General features: G+C 45.0%; 2 protein-coding genes across 2 annotated transcripts; both read right to left on the bottom strand.

Moving 5' to 3' along the window:
* Nucleotides 1–9,275: 9,275 nt before the first annotated feature.
* Nucleotides 9,276–10,117, bottom strand: PtA15_11A258 (uncharacterized protein; the record flags this gene model as incomplete). Its single annotated transcript, XM_053161147.1, has 2 exons — nucleotides 9,276–9,436; nucleotides 9,523–10,117. The coding sequence occupies 2 exons, from the start codon at nucleotides 10,115–10,117 to the stop codon at nucleotides 9,276–9,278; spliced, it is 756 nt and encodes a 251-aa protein (XP_053025123.1).
* Nucleotides 10,118–18,544: 8,427 nt separating this feature from the next.
* PtA15_11A257 (uncharacterized protein) lies at nucleotides 18,545–19,297 on the bottom strand (the record flags this gene model as incomplete). Its single annotated transcript, XM_053161146.1, has 1 exon — nucleotides 18,545–19,297. One exon carries the CDS (start codon nucleotides 19,295–19,297, stop codon nucleotides 18,545–18,547), a length of 753 nt encoding a protein of 250 aa, XP_053025122.1.
* Nucleotides 19,298–19,310: the final 13 nt, after the last annotated feature.

Below are 19,310 nucleotides of genomic sequence, written 5' to 3'. Positions count from 1 at the left end.
TTGATCAACTGTCTTTGAGTTGTAAGGGAAGAGCGAGTTGTAGTAACAATTGGTTTCATCAACAGTGGGTAGTTACTTTACTTTACAATATCTGATGGATTTTTGTATAGTAACTACCCGCCGTTACTATTGCCATCGTTATCGCTAACAGTAACGTTTAAATTTTGCCCGCTCAAGTATTGTAACGTGTAATTATATATTTTTCAGCTGGAAATGGATATAGTAACTGAATTTTGCGCTGGATAACGCTGGATATCGTTAAAAATCAATATCCAGCCCGGGTACCCGCCTGTTTCTGCCACTGGGCGGGGCTGCGGATTTCACGAAATCCTGCAGTGCGCACTCCGCGGGAATATTTGCCTACTCAGCGCTTGCAGAGCTCGTACTGTCGGATTACGCGTAATCCGACAGTACAACTGTGCTACTGTTGAGTTGTACTGTCGGATTTCGTGAAATCCGACAGTACGACTGTGCTACTAGTAGGACACAGGCATGGGTACCCGCAAACGGGTGCCTAGTACCCGCGAACGGGCACCAGAGGCCATCCCTAGACACACATTTTTATTGGGGTGTCAGTGACAGGGGTTGTACGCCAACCAGTCAATTTTGTTGAGTTGTACTGTCAGAAGTACGAGTCCCCCCCTCAGTTTCACCCATTTGCTCTCCTTTGTAAAGGCACTAACGCCTCCCTTTTCTAGCTTACTTTCTCACCAGCACCTGAAATGCCCCCAGCAGCAGAAAATCGAGATTCTGAGGAGGATGAGGATAACGAATACGCGACCGATCACTCTCAACAGTCGCAGCTTCGCCGTTCCAGCCGCGCCTCATCCATTGCGATCGCACCCAATATGGTGAGGCCATCGTCAGATTCTTGTGTTAGCATTAACCGAGCTCCCAATAAAAAGCGCCCGGCTGTTGCTTCTTTGGAGTCCGGCCAATCAAACGTTCAAATCCAAGCAAAATCAAAAGGCAAGAAGAACGCAAAGAAGTCAAGTCACCCCAGGATTTCCACCTCCGGAGAGTCATCCGCAAAGAATAAACCATCTGGAAGCAAGCCCATCAAGAAAAAGAAGAAGTCCAGCGCCCCCAACGATGTACCATCCGAAGTAAGCAGGAATGAGAATATAATATCATTTCTGGATCATGTATAAATTCTGATTGGTGAAATATTATTTTCTACAGGGTGAGGAAGAAGGCCATGACTACAACCAGATTAGCGAAAACGAATCGATTGAGATTAAGCAGCAAGCAAGGATTACCAAGAAGGACGAGTTTGACAACATCCTGGATTTCTTCGAGGCCCCGACCTCAAAGCCAACAGACAAGTCCACAGAGCCAATCAACTACAAGTGCAAATGGTGTAAGGGAAACTATTGAGCACATGAGACAACTAAAGGTAACTTGTGGGCCCATCGCGACGGCTCCACGCAAGCGAGTAAGAATGCAAAAGGCTGCATCAACCGCAACCTGGCTAAAAAGTTAGGCGCCAAATTACCGCCTTCTGTTGCTGAGAAAAAACTCATGGATTCTCAGCTCAAACCTGGCGAATCTAAACAATCTGGAATTGCGGGCTTTCTCGAAGTCAAACCAACATTTGTCAACCGGGTACTCAATCAGATGCTGATGATTTGGCAAGTGCGTCAAGCCCTTCCATGGTCACGGTTGCAAGATCCCCATCTTCGGGCCGCATTCCTCTACGCAAATCTCAAAGCCGTGCTCTATGGTCGTTGATGGTCGGCTGATGAATCAAAAAAACTGTACAGTATGCTGAAGTTACATGTCTTCACCGAGTCGAATGTGAGTTTGAACCTGTACCTCAAATGAATTTGTGTTTGAACTCATGATCACTTACCCAAACCCGCAGAATTTGGACACCAAATTCACCCTCATACACGATGTTTGGACAACAAAGGGGAATTGTTTTGCTTTCGTTGGTGCGGCGGTTGCTTACGTCGACTCCAATTGGGAGTATTTTGTGCGCCACTTGTACCTCAAGATGATACCTTGGAAACACCGTGGACACCTCCTTGCGCGGCCAATAGCCGAGGTTCTGAAGAAAAAGAAGCTTTACGAAAAGATAAGTCCTTTCTTTGCATCTGTAGAATCAACACCAGTTCAAGTGCTTATTGTGTAAAGTGGTTTTATACATGTTGGCCCAGACCACGGACTCTGGATCTAACAATAATACAATGGCCAGTCGCATGTATGAGCTGTTTAACGATGACCGACAGGGAATTGAACCAGACTCGTGGGATCCCTCAACCATGCACATTTGGTGTTTTTGCCACAAGCTGGCCTTGATTGTTAATGCTGGGCTTCGAGCCCTGTCTCTCAAGACGCTCCCGCCAAGGAAAGCCAAGGAATTGGTTTTGGGATTCTTCCCGGTCCTTGGTAGGCTGACGGAACACAATGAGGATGAGCCTGGGTTTGAACCACCCCCTGGCGAACCAGAAGCGGTTGGGCGCGCTAGAAAGAAAGTCCCAAATCAGATCGATCTTGCTTTTGACTCAGACAGTGACTATGGGAACGCAGGTGAAGAAATCACACCAACTGGAGGTCCTGATCCCGATGACATTGACCCCGATCAAGAGAATGCGGCCAGTTTGATACACTCAAGCACCAAGAAGCTTCATGAACTTATTGAGAAGGTACGATTTCTTATCCATGTACATCTCCAAAGTTGAATCAAGAAACTCAATTCCATTTGAATTTTTTCAAAAGCTTGATTTGGTTATTAAACAGATCACTCGCTCAGCAGCGCAGCGCTCAAACTTTGATCTAACTGCTCAAAAGCTGGGAATAAATGTGGCGCCTTTGATTGCGGGATACGGAATCCGGTGGAATATTCGCTGTCAGAGTTACCAAAAAGCTGTTGACGCCCGTGATGTGATTGACCGCTTGCTCAAAGACGATCAGATGGATGAAGTAACATTTTTGGCAATGCACACTTCCTCCCAAAAGATTGGAAGGAACTGGACAGTCTCAACCGGGAGCTTGAGGTCAGTTTTTGCATTGCACAACATTGAGGTGTTGGCTTTCTGAAATTATTAAGACATTGGTTTTTTTGTGTAGGTTTTTGTTGAACTTACTTCGGAAATGGAAGGGAACTCCTCCACAGGCGCCCACGTCCTACCAAAGTACTTGGAGCTGAAGGAATCTCTTGATGATAAGATTGACAAATCTCAGGAGACCGATGCGCTCTACCCTATGTATCAAGCAATGTTCACTCGTGTGAACAAGTACTTGGACGAAGCCATGGAATGTGATACTCTGATAATAGCTACAATAATGCATCTCTGCTACAGGATGCATCTCTTCGAGCTAGTGTTTGGTTCAGAAAGTCCTGAGGTTGCCCGATGTCTCAAGCTGCTTCAAGTCGGATTCAAAATTGCCAAGAAAAAAACCGAATCAACCAGAACAGCGGATACTTCTGCGGAGGTCCTTGACAGCCCTCAATTGACTCTGTCTCACCCAAAAAACTCACTTAGGGCCCGGCTGGCCTCAAGGATGGCCAAACCCACTCTGAGTCCTCAGGCGCAAGAGATTGAAGCCTACCTTTCAGCCGAGCTATCCTTCAAGGATGGTGAAATAGATCACAAGAGCACACCTTTGAAATGGTGGAAGGTAATTCACATCTTGTTATTTTTCACCGTGTATGCTCCAACATTGACAACATTCAAACTATTCAGGCTAATCATGCCACTTACCCGACACTGGCAATTTTGGCACGTGCCTATCTAGGATCAACTGGAAGCTTGTGTGCAGTCGAGCGATTAACACATCCATTTTCACTTCTTAATTAATATTATGTCATTTTCTCATTTTCTTCCGTTACATGTAACAGTTAACGCAATAACTGTGCAATATTGTAACTGCAGAAATATATAACTCGCTATCTCGCAAGATAAAGTACCTTACAGAAAGAAAAAAAGCTATCCGGAGAGGATACCGTAACTGTGGTCCGTTACTGCTAACAACAGCAGTAACGGACCTAAAATCGTTACTTTAACGCTACTTTACGCGTTACTGTAACGGTAACTACCCACCGTTGGTTTCATCTTGTAGAGTCAAACCTTTGTCTTGGGTCAACTTCCAGTCCTTTGCAAGACGGAGGAGCATTTGACCAACATCAGAAAGAGTGTGTTTCTTTGATACTGCAACTCAGAGGTAGTCAGGGTGGAGCAAAAATGCAACAACATAGATATCTGCATGGGTGATCTTGGTCTGTGATTCGAGTGTGTCAAGGCAGTGTTGTTTGAAAGGCTCAAAGCTCGAGTATACATCAACATCTCTGATGGCCTTGTAGGCAATCAGAAGCTCTTTCCAGATGTCCAAAAGAGTGGTATCTGCTTGTTCCAAGGTCCCAATTGCATCCACAACAGGCTTCAGAAGGCTGACAAGAGTTTTGTTTGCAGTGAAGTGATCACGATTCTCAAGGACTTGGATGACAGCTTTAGGCATAGACGGGGTATTGAATAAAGGGTCTGAAAGTAACTCAAGACATTTTTGGAACCCAAGCTCATGTGTCTGAACACCCAAGCAAACCTTGGCCATTGAATACCAACAGGTTTCACACAGAGTTTGTAGATTGTGCTTGACTCCGTTGGTTTTTTTCCACATAGTAAGTTTTTCGCGCCAGAATCCCGAGGATGTGAAGTAATTGACAAGGGTCTTATTTCCTTTTATTACGTCTTCCATGATTGGATGGTTGGCAATGCGCTTTGCAATGAGATTGAAGACATGTAAGGTGCAGTGAATCTTCAGATGTGCGGATTCTCTTCGTTCACAAGTCTCTGAAGCAAGACATCAGAATTTGAAACCAAATTAGAAACATGAAAAGCTTTTGAAGCAGCTAGAATAACTTACACAAATTTTTATCATCACCAAGGGAGAATCAGTGACCAGTGCACAGATCTTATCAAACCCAATTTGCTTTGACTCAAGTGATTCCTTCAGAGCAGAAAAAATAGTTTCCGCAATATGGCGCTTGGAGTGAAGATTGAGTATATCCAGAAAGTACTTTTGTTTGGCACCTCTGAGGAGCATCAATGCATATATGCTATTGCCGGAATTGTTAGTCCAGCCATCTAAAGACAATTTAAGCTGAGAATGATCCTTAAGGTTCTCCAAAAGAGATAGTTCATGCTTTGCATGTACCATAGGCAAAGTATTTTCAATTGTCTGGACTCGTCGTGGTATCTTGTAGACAGAGCGTGCCAGTTTGGATTGGTATTCTTGGAAGTAAGGATTTTCAAGAAATGTCTAGGGGACATTAGAACTAATCAGGGACTTGAAAAGAAACTTGTGGAGGTGATGGGTCTTTTCATTGCTCATTGGGTGGAAGTACTGGTTGATTGTTTTACTAGAGTTTCTATTGGGAATTGAAACAGAGATGATTCAACCATTGGTGCCATTGTCATCATCAGATGTTAACGTGCCCTGGTCACTGACCTGCAAAAAATTTACAAAGTTAATCTGACTTTTGATCTGGAGGAATATCTTTGCATATATCTTAGATGTGCAAGAAGAGGAGGTGAGGCTTTGCATGGGGGAAAATCTTTTGGCAGTAGGTACATTTTGCCTGTTGTTGCCTGGAATTGTCATTTTGTAAGCCGGACATCAAAAAGCCCTTCCAACGTGCACCATGGTTGATGGAGGGAGAAATCCATTCTGTGGAAGTAGACCTGGCGTTTCTGATTGGTGGCATTGTTGAATTTGAAGTATAAATGTGTTAATTGTTTGGGAAGCTGGGGCTGGCAGTGGCACTGGACAGGGTTATTTGTGTTATCTCCTGACTCCAGGACCCAGTTCCGACTGTCCAGTCACCTATCTGCACGTAATGGGAACATAGCTCAAATAATCAATAGAAGGATGCATCCAATTTCCCCAAGTTGACACATTCCCACGGCAGGCCTGTTGCAACGTTCTCTCAAAAAGTGGGGTAAGGTAAATCAGGTGCGCGCCAACCCCTGTTTTTGGGATTTCCGGGGCCCCGGGGGCGCGCACCTTGGCGCGCCTCACCCCCTGGCGCCAACGACCCTAGTTATGATATATTCCATAATATATAAAGAATAAGACCACCAGTAAGCAGCTAGGACCAATAAAATCCATAATTGTGCTATGGGTTTCTGGTGAGTCCAATCAATGGAAATTTTGTTGGAAAGAGAATAGGTGCGGAGAATGAATATTACATATTGAGGAGGGTTCCACAAGGCTTAAAAGCCTTGAGTGGAATGCTTTGTTTCATTTTGGAGTAAAACTACAAGAAGTGCTGAAATTTCACTGCTGAGATATGGAATCTTGATAAGGCACTGTGGAACTTCTCATGGCAGGGAGATCAGCTTGGAGGGAAAATTTGCTTGAAAGGCTGCCCTCCTATAACTCTGCGAGAATTTATCACAAAGAAAAATAAGAGATGTGGCTTAATCTTGAATTTCTTGGCAAAGCTACTTCAAGATACCTTGGGATCAAAGGATTCTGAACACATACTCAAAGAAAGCGGTCTGAATTTCACTTTGACTTGTAATCAAATTAACTGTTGATTATTCAAGTTAAATTATACATAAGTGGACATTTCAGAAGAATTGTGTACTAAGTGCTTCTCATATTTGTGGCCAAATTTCAACTTTTTTACTAGCCTTAATTTTCAGAGAAACTTTATGAAATCTTAGTGAAAGTGAAACTGCATAAAATAAATATGAATTTTGTATTTAAAATAGTGGCTTTTATTAGTTTTGTGCGCTGCGTGCTCTGATTGCTCTTACCGGAGTGCTCCTGAGAGGGAGGATTATATAAAGGAATTAAAGGTATCAAACTATGTATTGGCGCATAGCCCCCTTGGCATCTAGTACTGTTAGATTTTCAGATTGTTGTTTGACTTCTGTTTTGATACAATTTTTACTTTCCAACCAGATTAATGAAACACAGGCTTTGGCATTAGTATTTGTCTCATCTTCATTTACCTTATCCCTATTTTTCATTTTTACTCCCCTTCTCCTTTGTTGGATTTTTTTTTTCTTTTTGCTTTTTTATCTTTCCCAAAACCACAAGTCTGAATTGAAAATTATATCCCCATACTCAGTAATATAAAGTGACAAGTCTTCCATTACACTTATAGCTTTTTTTTCTGCTCAACATTCACTATCCATTCTGTGTGAGAGGCTACTGAAGTTTGCCTTTTTCTCTTGTAGATATTATCTTGATCATCTTCACAAAAACCTCATTCAGTTTCATTATTCTATTTTTGTCCACTATTTCTCAGATTATCTTCCAGAGCTAACCTTTTTCACACCTACAAAACTATCTTTATCCCACAAAGTCTCCATCCTCTTGAGAAGGTATTTTTCAGTGTAATCATGATTGGATTCCCATTACTTCTTGTAATTTTCTGTTTGACTCCACTCCCAACTATGTCAAATATGTTTTACATAGGCAAAAAGTCAATTTTTTCAGTCAATGAAGCCAAGAGAACTCCTAGTTCACTCCGGGGTAAGCTATTTTTCTTGAAAAATATATATGAATCATTCCATGGAACTTGGAAGTTCACTTGCTTACTAATTAAATCTTTAAACAATATACTTCAGCACTTAAATCTGTTGACACAAGAGAGAACAAAGATATATCAGAAAGTTGGTTTTCTCTAAAAACCTTATTAGCCAAGAAGAATATCCCACTTGAGCAACTCAAACCTGATGCCAGAAGTCAGCTCTTTCCTCATCTCATGAAAGCTATCTGATTTCTGATTTAGTCTGATCATGTAAAAATATTGTGAGCTTAGAGTTAAGGAGTAATTGGGATTTAAACCAAGGTCAGTTCTTACTTTTCAGTTTCTTGGAATGATCAGATTTTTTTTTTGTTTGTATTTAATGCAATATTATTCTGGTTCACAGATAAGGTCACACTGCTTGAAAGTTATTCCACCAAGTTAGAGGAATACCAAAAAGAACTCAACAGACAGTTGAATTGGCTTTGGCAACAGAGGGAGAAGAAGAAAGTTTATGGTGAAGAACTGTCTGAGACGATGAAACTATTGGAGCACTCAGTAAAAGAAATCTCAAAACTCAAAACATTCAAGCTCTTGCAGCTAGGAAATCCTAATGCAAGCATTAACATGTTGGATATAATTTTTGATGCATCCAAGGATTTGAAAGGTTCATCCAAGAATTTGAAAGGTTCAAATGAGAATTTGAAGAAAGATGACAAAATCCAATTTTCATCCATTGTTGAGGTAATGGAGCAATTGATAGTAGAAAAGCTATCCTTGTCAATTTTTGATGGAATCAAGAAGATAGTCACAAATTTCAACATTTTATTTGAAGACTAGAGTCCAAGGCGGCTGCGCCACTGCAACCCCCCAGAGCTTGTTTTCATAGCTTGCTTTGTATTTTAGCTGCATAACTTATGTTACGTTGTTGCATGAAACAACTCAATTTCTACTCCTCAACAAAAATTTCATGCAATTAATCTGAATGTGTTGTTTTTGTCACTTGGGATTCTCAATGTTAAAAGCATAAAACCTCTCACATTGGGGAATACTGCTAATTTAATCACCTTTTGCAGGGAAATAAACAGATAATATATGCAGATATTTTGCATTCCCTGAAAAGAAGGTCTTAATCTTCTTTGAAATATGCTAATTGTCAAAGCATTGAGCACCATAACAAGGTAGACTTAACATGTCAAATGTTTTCTTCAATTATACTGCAAGATTTATTAAATAGTCAGGGGAGATATGGTCCACTGTTGGTATAAGGAAGCCCACAGAGTCTTGATCAGGAAAGCTATGTACATATTCAGAGGAATAATTTTCCTGCAAGAAAGATGAAAATAAAATCATAGTGTAAGAGTCCAACTGGGACTCTTCACTGAAAGGATCAAATGGGGGGTGCTGAGAACTTGTCTTGTGAGATTCAGGGCCCAAGTCACTAACATTTAAGATGAAGGGAGGAAGAACCTAGTGTGGAGAGAATGATCTCTCTTAGTATCTACAACTTTTGGATGAAGAGAGAGAAGAGAGAGAAGGAGGAAAGAAGGCGACTTACCTAGCGTGGAGAGAAGGATGTTTGCCAGGCTAGGTAGGGGGTGGAGGATCCGGGACTACATATGAGCCTCTTGGTACTGCTGGTACTCAGCAACCAGATCCTGCATGTTGGATTCTGCTTCCGTGAATTCCATCTCGTCCATTCTGATGAGGGAACAAGCGCCAAGAGAGAGAGATGAGCAACTCGTTGACATATAAAACATCTGAGGAATGCCTAGACGCACCCTTCTCCAGTTTACCAATGCAGGAAAGCTTTACGTCTGAACATGGCCGTGAATTGATTGGCCACCCGCTTGAACAAATCTTGGATGGCAGTCGAGTTACCGATAAATGTCACAGACATCTTGTGTGCACGAGGTGCGATGTCACAATGAGCGGTTTGGACGTTGTTTGGAACTGCCATGAGATAAAGAGAGGACCGCGATTAGTAGAGTACACCGAGAGGCGTAAAGGGATAGTCATCTGCGCAAAATATGACTTACTCCACTCAACAAAGTAGTTCGAGTTCTTGCTTTGGACTGACAGCATGTTTTCTTCGACTTCTTTCATCGAAACCTTACCACGGAAGTAGGCGGCGACGGTCAAGTATTGGCCGTGTCTCGGGTCTGAGGCAGCCATCATGTTCTTGGCATCAAACATATGCGAGGTCAACTCAGGCACAGTGATGGCACGGTACTGCTGGCTCCCACGGGCGGTAAGTTGAGCAAATCCGACCATGAAGAAATGCAATCGGGGGAAGGGGACCATGTTGACGGCCAGTTTACGCAAGTCGGAGTTCAGCTGACCGGGGAATCGGAGACAGGTGGTGATACCACTCATGACAATCGAGACCAAGTGGTTGAGGTCACCGTAGGTGGGTGTGGCCAACTTCAGGGTGCGGAAACAGATGTCGTAGAGGGCCTCGTTGTTGATACAGAAGGTCTCGTCAGAGTTTTCGACCAGTTGGTGGACCGACAAGGTCGCGTTGTAGGGCTCAACGACGGTATCAGAGACCTTGGGTGAGGGGACGACGGAGAAGGTGGCCATCATACGGTCGGGGAATTCTTCTCGGATTTTGGAGATCAGCAAGGTTCCCATTCCAGCACCGGTTCCACCACCAAGGGAGTGGGTGATCTGAAAACCTTGGAGGCAGTCGCATCCCTCGGCTTCCTTGCGGACGACGTCTAGCACTGAGTTGACTAATTTGGCACCCTGAGTGTAATGTCCCTTGGCCCAGTTGTTACCGGCACCGGACTGTCCAAACACAAAGTTGAGATTGGTGGTACCCTTGTATCTGGATGATGGATCGAGTGGTTCTGATCAGCGGTCTCAATCATATATGGTGGGGAGCTAAGCTGAAGAAAGATCGACGTACTTCCCATCAGTAGCAATACCGTGTTTGTCGGAGACCACGTCCCAGAATTTGGCACCTGAAGAAGACGAATGTTATGTCAGATTGGGTGATTCCGGGTAAGCAGTGAGCCAAGGATTAGTGAGGGGAGCAGTGCTTACCAATTTGGAAGCATCCGTTTGGCATTGCCATCCTCGCCGGGTATTGGATGGAGTAGGAGATTGCTCACCTGGACGATCAACAGTTGCATAGGCTGGAGAAAGTAATGCTCGAGGTTGAGGCCCTTGACTTTGAGCCCATTGAGCCGGTCAGCAATGGAGTGTTGGAGCATCAAGTTGGCGAGGATGGGGAGGCTTTAGCCGAGTTTCTGCAGCAGTTTCTGAATACCTTGATCACGCCCTGGATGTAGTCAAGCACGATGTTGCTGTTGACCTGAACCTGGGCCCCGGCTGTCTGGGCCTGCCCTCCAGGAGTCCAGTGCGCTCACAAATGTTGTCCCAAACAGCATGATCTCCTCAATGTTTGCAAAGATGATTGCTGCCACCCACACACCAATCAGCGGCTCAAGCTCCTGGCGAAACACCTGCAAGAGGATCTTGCAGATCTTGTCAAAGCCCACCTCTTTCTGGATCAGCTTGTATATCGCTTCCTGTGCTAGTGCTTGACAGACGGTGTGGCAGTTGAGGGTGCGGATGGGGCAGGCGACACCTATCAGGGCCCAAGAGCCACAAACGGAAGGTGTTGCTAGACTCTAGTCGAGGGGAAGGTTGAGTCGGAGCTCAAGGGCTGGTGGCTTGGATTTGAGTTCAAATCTTGGCCCTGAGGCTGGTGATGGGGCTTGGGTTGCTTGGTGGTTTCTGGATATTATTGGCGGGGACTCTTGTTGTTGTTGTCATGCACAGCCCAAAACCTAGACAACGCCTAGCCAGTCAAAACACCACTGTGCAGGTCAGAGGTACCGGAGGGGCGTGGCGGTGGCGTAGTTGTCAGGGCTTGATTATTGTGGCAGTCGAGTTGGTGGGTCTTGAGAGCCTTAGTGCTGGATTGTCTATAAAATAAGCTTCAGCTTGCTGGTTTGTGTCCGCCAGGACGTCCTCTGCCGCTGTAATTCCAGTGTGCGGTTCGTCCTCACCCTCTCCGCTGTTGCACTTGCGCAGTTTGAGGGGGGGATACTTGGTGGCCCCCCTTTGCATAATGCCTTCAATGCGGCGCGCTGGGGGTCATCCACCCACTATTTTAAAACCTGCTAGACAGGGATGGATAGTGGGTCCAGTTTGTGGTGTTTGGATTTTGTGTTAAGAAGGCTTTCTGTGATTTGTTTTTTTTGAAAGGGGGAACCCTTGCATTTTTTTTTTGTGATTTGGTTAACTTTTAGGGGAAACCCTTGATCTTTGTTTCTGTGTTTCTCTGTCTTTAATAAACTTGGATGATGATCTGAGGGAAAATTTTGATACCCTTGCAGCATGGGAGTATGTGTTCAAGACACTTGATTTTTTGGTTGAAAATGAATTTATCAGTGATCAGGCAACTAGATCAATATTTTTGGATGAGGAAATAGTGGTACAGCTTATCAAATATGCCCAAAGAACTTTACAAAAGTTGAATGGCCAATATGCAGCTTGGAATTACATGAAGAAGTTGACTGAAAATTGGTACTGGCCCTATTTAAATAAATTTGTTCAAGGTGTGGATATTCTTTTTCTTTTTCGCCAAATATGAGCTGACACTTTATTTCTCTCATTTTTGAATAATTGGTTTCTCTAATTGCCTTGACGGGAAAATAGTTCTGACAAAACAAGAAGAAAATATCATCAATTTTGTTTTCCTTGTAAAAAGGTTGACAACCAGAACAGGAACCATTCCAAGAAACAAAACATTTGATGAGAAGATTGCAGCCTTTGAGAGATCATTTTCATGCCAAAAATACATCAATAAAATAAGTTCATCTCATCAATCAAATCATTCCAGATTTGCCATTTGGCCAGCCAATTCTCAAGTTTCAATGAGGCTTTCTCATTTGGATGAAGACAATATGAAGGATCTAATCAATAATATATTTATTCAGCACCCATTCTATGAGCTAATTGAGACTCAGTGGTATTTAGCTCGCCACATTCTGGTGTTCAGTGTTGTCAATCTGTTTGTATTCATAGAGGATGAATTATACTCAAATATTAATTTGAGGCTGTAAGTGCTGTAATATTGTTAATATTCTGATGAACATGATTCAGTAAACTAACCCCAAAAATATCTAAGTTTATTAAAACCACAGATTCACCAAAAAAAAACTCAAGGGTTTCCCCTATACCCAAGCAATCACAAAAAACAAAAAAAGAAACAAGCTAAACCAACAAATAAACATAAAATACCACTTATAATAGACTAATATACAAGAGAAGCAATAGATTTAACGAACTCCCAGCCTGTGACATGCCACAGGTGAAAAGAGACCGGTGTTAACCCGCTCAGCCTGGCGCAAGTGCGTGGGGCAAAAGTCGGGGCTGGAAACCCTTCAGCCAATTGCAAGTGCAATTGGGGAGGGGGAGGATCACCACCAGTGCTCTGCAAATGCAGGAGCAGGGTGGATCACCTGGGGCATAAACCTCGGTGCAGGAGAAGCCCCCTTTTATATTCAAGCAGTCTGATTTCAGTGACTACGCCACTGTGAGCGTTGCAAGGTGATGGTTGCAATGATACATACAGTAATTCCAAACTCGGGCTTGCTTGTATCCATAGCCACTGTCACTACTCCTGAAGCCTACCAACCCAAGCCACGGCAATGCACAAGTCAAGGAGCCAATGACGGCCGGGAAGGTGCAGCTGACCAAACTGTTTCTCTTCTGACTTCAAGTTCCAGGAACTCGGCATGCTGATCACCTCATCTACAGTCGGGCCAACAAAGTGCTTACGGATACCAGCCCGACCGGCCCCAGAGATTTTATTCGGGCTGGAATATGTTCACCAGCTGGCCGAGAGGTCTTCCTCTTGGTGGGCTGGTATACATACACCAGCTCGCCAAGAGGGATTCCTCTCGGCGGGCTGGTATACACACACCAGCTCGCCGAGAGGGCTTCCTCTCGGCGGGCTGGTATACATACACCAGCTCGCCAAGAGGGATTCCTCTCGGCGGGCTGGTATACACACACCAGCTCGCCGAGAGGGCTACCTCTCGGCGGGCTGGAATACATACACCAACTCGCCGAGAGGGCTTCCTCTCGGCGGGCTGGAATAAGATCACCGGCTCGCCGAGAGGGCTTCCTCTCGGCGGGCTGGTATACACACACCAGCTCGCCGAGAGGGATTCCTCTCGGCGGGCTGGTATACACACACCAGCTCGCCGAGAGGGCTTCCTCTCGGCGGGCTGGAATACATACACCAACTCGCCGAGAGGGCTTCCTCTCGGCGGGCTGGAATAAGTTCACCGGCTCGCCGAGAGGGCTTCCTCTCGGCGGGCTGGTATACACACACCAGCTCGCCGAGAGGGCTTCCTCTCGGCGGGCTGGTATACACACACCAGCTCGCCGAGAGGGCTTCCTCTCGGCGGGCTGGAACAAGTTCACCGGCTCGCCGAGAGGGCTTCCTCTCGGCGGGCTGGAATAAGTTCACCGGCTCGCCGAGAGGGCTTCCTCTCGGCGGGCTGGTATACACACACCAGCTCGCCGAGAGGGCTTCCTCCCGGCGGGCTGGAACAAGTTCACCGGCTCGCCGAGAGGGCTTCCTCTCGGCGGGCTGGTATACATACACCAACTCGCCGAGAGGGCTTCCTCTCGGCGGGCTGGTATACACACACCAGCTCGCCGAGAGGGCTTCCTCTCGGCGGGCTGGAACAAGTTCACCGGCTCGCCGAGAGGGCTTCCTCTCGGCGGGCTGGAACAAGTTCACCGGCTCGCCGAGAGGGCTTCCTCTCGGCGGGCTGGTATACATACACCAACTCGCCGAGAGGGCTACCTCTCGGCGGGCTGGAATACATACACCAACTCGCCGAGAGGGCTTCCTCTCGGCGGGCTGGAATACATACACCAACTCGCCGAGAGGGCTTCCTCTCGGCGGGCTGGAATAAGTTCACCGGCTCGCCGAGAGGGCTTCCTCTCGGCGGGCTGGTATACATACACCAACTCGCCGAGAGGGCTTCCTCTCGGCGGGCTGGAATAAGTTCACTGGCTCGCCGAGAGGGCTTCCCCTCGGCGGGCTGGTATGCATACACCAGCTCGCCAAGAGGGCTTCTTCTCGGCAGGCTGGAATAAGTTCACCCGCTTGCCGAGAGGGCTTCCTTTCGGCGGGCTGGAATACATAAACTAGCTCGCCGAGAGGGCTTCCTCTCTGCTGGCCGCAATACGTTCACCAGCTCGCCGAGAGGGCTTCCTCTTGGCGAGCTGGAATAAGTTCACGGCTTGCCAAGAGGGCTTCCTCTCGGCGGGCTGGTATACACCAGCTTGCCGACAGGGCTTCCTCTCGGCGGGCTGGTATACGCTCACCAGCTCGCCGAGAGGAAGCCCTCTTGGCGGGCTGGGATACATTCACCAGCTCGCCGAGAGGGCTTCCTCTCGGCGGGCTGGAATAAGTTTACCACCTCGCCAAGAGGGCTTCCCCTCGGCGGGCTGGTATACATATATCAGCTCGCTAGAGCCTACTTGGCAGCAAAAAATATCCGCACCCGCGGGTATTTGCCGCAGGTACCCGGGTACCTGCTTTCTGCCACCTCAACAGGTGCGGGTGTTGAGAATCCCGGGTTTTTGTCAGGATTCGGGCTTGTTCCCGAATCAGGGGAAGCGCAAGGCTTCTAAACCTAACCCTACTGGGGATCATGGTGAGCCAGCGCGACCCTCAGGCACATGCATTATGCATGTAGCTCCTAGGCAGAAGGAATACGCGAAAGCTAATTCCTCTGCTCCTTTTCCTGTAGCCACGTCATCAACCGACGCAGAGCCCAAGCGACCCAAATACGACAAGCCACCTACCAGGTAAGCATGCCGATTGGGATCGTCACAGCTAGGAGAAGAGTGGCTGATTAGAGATCCTCTAATATTACAGCTCACCTTCATCCGACGCCGAATCAGACCGACCCGGTTTCAGCCTTCGTGATAGGATTACCAACCCCGCTAGCGGTGGTAAGTCCATCATTGTTGAGCCTTAAGAGCAAGAGATACCGAACTGATAGGTCGTGTATGCTACCAGCATTCGACAGCTGCAGTTCCGGTACTCTCGCAGCTCGCATCGGCGATACTATCGCATCAGGCTCATTGAGCTAAAATCTCTTCAGTAGAACCTTAGGTTCCTCAGCTGCACAGCAGCCAGTTATCTTTAGACTCAAGTACCCGAGCGAATCTGCTCTTAGGTACTTTAATTGTTTCCCTTCTTATCATGTTTTCATCTTCATTGTTTCCTAGTCTAATCAGATGAAATACATCTTAGTTGTGTCAATTTTAACAGTTTTCATGGAGAGGTACCCGCACCTGTGGCGGGTACCCGGGTACCAAGTGACATCTTTAGTGTGGGGGTATTTCCGAGCCTTTATAATCTCAGCATTAAAGCATCTTTGTCATCTTTTGGTGAATCTTGAGGATTCAAAATGGACAATATGCCTTCAAGGATGATGTTGCGTGGTTTTACTGAGTGGGAGATTCTGGAGTGTTCCCAGATAAACAAAAAAGGAGATTACAAGGTATGTGTATATGGAACTGAGCAGCAATTTCTCTGTTCCTTTTTCATTTTTGTTGGCCCAGGTGCACGTAGTGTGATGGGTCTAAGAGCCTCTAGAATGTGCTTTAACACAGCCAGCTGTACCAGGTGTTCTTTATGTGCTCTGTTTGCGTAGCGTTAGCAAAATTCCCACAGAATTTCACTCAAGCCACTATGAGTAAGCAGGATTCCAGTGTCCACTACACTGGACCACATCTGCGCTCCAGTTAGCTGAGCTGGCCCACTACAAAAAGTGCATGTTAAACTCATTATCATCTTACCCTTGCTGGCCACTCTCAATGTTTATGGTCAGAATCTGAAGTACAACAAGATGGCCCCATTTCAAACTGAATTGGATGCCACTGCCACACATGAGTATTGCAAACTTGGAAGGATAAATTATTAGGAATAGGATTTGTGGGTGAAAATGAATAGGTTGAACCCCCAAAAGTGCAGCGGCGAAGCCGCCTTGGACTCTAGTGCTTGCATAATTCTCTTGGGTATTCAGTTTAGATTCACCTGAATTTCTTAAAGTCTTGCACATTTTGTTGGGTTACCAATGTTCACAAAACTGTGTAGAGCCTAGAGCACTTTTTGAGTTGGTCAAGCAAACTGCAAGATACTACAATGTTCATGGAGAAGCTGTATTGTATGATAAATTCAAGTATTATCCATATGCCTTGGATATACCTTGGGAAACAGCCATCTACAAAGAGCTACTGGATGAAATGGATGATGCGCTTGCAAAATACACAGAAAAACTTCTAGAAATTCAAGCAATATATGATTTTGATTTTGATAATGATTATTACCATAAGTATTTTGCATTAGGAAACATGAATATGTTAAAGGAAATCAAAAAAACATCCATTATGAGAATGAAATCAAAATTGGTTCAATCAAAAGACTTACACATTTCCCGCAGAATAATCTGAACCTTCTTGACCATAGTGATTGCTTTCTTGTTTTCACACCACGGATGTTTGCTCAGCACTTGCGTGCAAGTGCCTTCACCCCTCTCTTTAGGAACCCTTTAAGATCTCTTTAAGGACTTGGCTCCAAGTGATGTGTAATTTTGTGCTGAATTTTTGCTGAAGTTATGCTGAATGTTTGTTGGAAAGAGTCTGATATCATATTGATACCAACTGCAACTTGACCGTATAAATTACTTTAACTCTTTAAAAACATATGTACAACCACACTGCAAGGAATTTTCAACTGCTTGGCAGGAACAATAGTTTCTCATATTACTACTATATAATATATTTTGATCAATCATGGGGTTATACCAGGGGAGCTTGCTCAGCACTTGCATGCAATTCCAATCATTCAATAATTTTTTCAACCTTTTAAACTTACTTCCGTAACTCTATCAGCAAGTTACACTTGATTTCCACTCAATTAACTTGTGGTCAATCCATGCTGTATTAATGTTGAATCAATGCTGAATTTAGCTCAAGGCAAGTTTGAGATGGGTTCAATCTGGCTTGAGACTGAATTCTAAGGCTCTTGTGAGGATAAAAAAAACTTTTCCATGAGAAGATCTTGTCAACTTGAATTCCCAAATGTCCAGGAGATATTCCTAAACTTCTTGTGAAAGAGTGAAATTCACCCTTCTGAGGTTTAGAAGATGCTCAAGATAAATCCTTGAAGCTTACAGAGATTCATTTCATAATAAATAAAGCTGTAGATAAACTTGATATGTGAGCTTGGAAAAGAGAAACTCTTTGGCAAAATTCCTGATTCATCTATTGTTTAGAATGAATTTCAATCTGAACACAAAGATTCGGTAGTAAATTTTAAAAAAATTTGATGTATGAAATATTTAACGGTGAATTTTTGGTGTGTTTTCTATAAAACTAGAGGCCAAAGCGGCTTCGCCGCTGCAGGGCGCAGCCTCCCTTTTTCCTCAGACATTAAAAAAAAAAAACATGACAAGATATGTGTATTGATGTACATAACATACTCAACTGTTGTAACTCATTTTACATCTATTGTTTCACCTGCCCCCTTCTCAAAAGAAACTTTAAAGAAAGAATGACACACACTTCAGATCAATGAAACTGGAGGACTTCCCATGAATCTGGGATTCCAGATTTTTTCACATTTTGCAGGGAAATCTAGGGAAACCTAGGACCTAGAATCCCAATGCCCAGATTTTTATGTAAAATCTGAAAAAATATGAGTTTCCAGATCAAAAGGAAGTCCTCCACTGACTTGGCATCAGCTCCATCCCTCAAGTTTTGCACAATGTGACATCAATTGTTTCTAGTTGTAGTACTTGGCAACCTGTGATAGTTATTCATTTTTGCGGGCAATGAATAATTACATATGTGGAAAAGTATTTCTGATGCATTTGGCATATGAAAAAACACTTGCATTCAGTACAATATGGTGATTAACACCCATACACTTTGTTGAATTTTCATGGTACACCAAAATCGCAGCCTTCATTCCCTTCAGCATCTACAACAAGGAAACAGAGGAGGGGGGGACTAACTTGTCCAATCATGATACAAGTCGTTGGCCAGATCAAAGATCGCGATGGGGTGATTGTTCAAAGATATTTGGATTCGTTGGCACAAGGAGAAGTCGTTGTCGTCGAGCTCGGGGAGATAGAGTGTGACAAGCATCGCGAAGCTCATCACTCCCACCAAGACAGCAACAAAGGCCGTGCTGTCCTCAAAACAGGGACAATCGTCTACCGGTTGTGGATGGGCAGCCGTGAGGATCAGACCGCAGACAATCAAAACGAGGGGGACTGATGCTTGCGTGCTTGTCGCCCATTGTTCGACAACTTCACCAAAGACTTGATGGATTGTCCATGCAAAAACACCTATCGTCCAGCCGCAGGCCACATCCTGGATCAAATGCATCCTGCAGTATACCCTCCCAAAGACCAACAAGAATCCATAGAGGATCAGGCCAAGAAAGAGCGTCAACTGCTGGATGATCGATTGGACATGAAGGGCGTATTGGAGTCCCATGAGAAACGTGGATGCAGAAATGGCAGAATGACTGGACGGGAATCCGTATTCGGAGGTGCGATTGCTGATAGCAAGTCTTTGGATCGGGAGCAAATAGGGGCGAGGAATACAGAACAGATCCTTGAGGATCCCGGTGAAGTAGATGGACATGCCGAGGATATATACTGGGGAGCGTTCGAAGTGGTGGTTGCCGAGCCAGAAGATCAGGGGTAAGGCGAGGATGAAGAACTGGTGAGAGCCAAGCCACGAGGAATGGACCATCAGTCAATCAAGC

The sequence above is a fragment of the Puccinia triticina genome, chromosome 11A (genome assembly GCF_026914185.1).
Source record: "Puccinia triticina chromosome 11A, complete sequence".
In the NCBI taxonomy this organism is placed as follows: Eukaryota; Fungi; Basidiomycota; class Pucciniomycetes; order Pucciniales; family Pucciniaceae; genus Puccinia; species Puccinia triticina.
The sequence above is the reverse complement of the archived record's forward strand: the minus strand, read 5'-3'. Positions and strand labels throughout refer to the sequence as shown.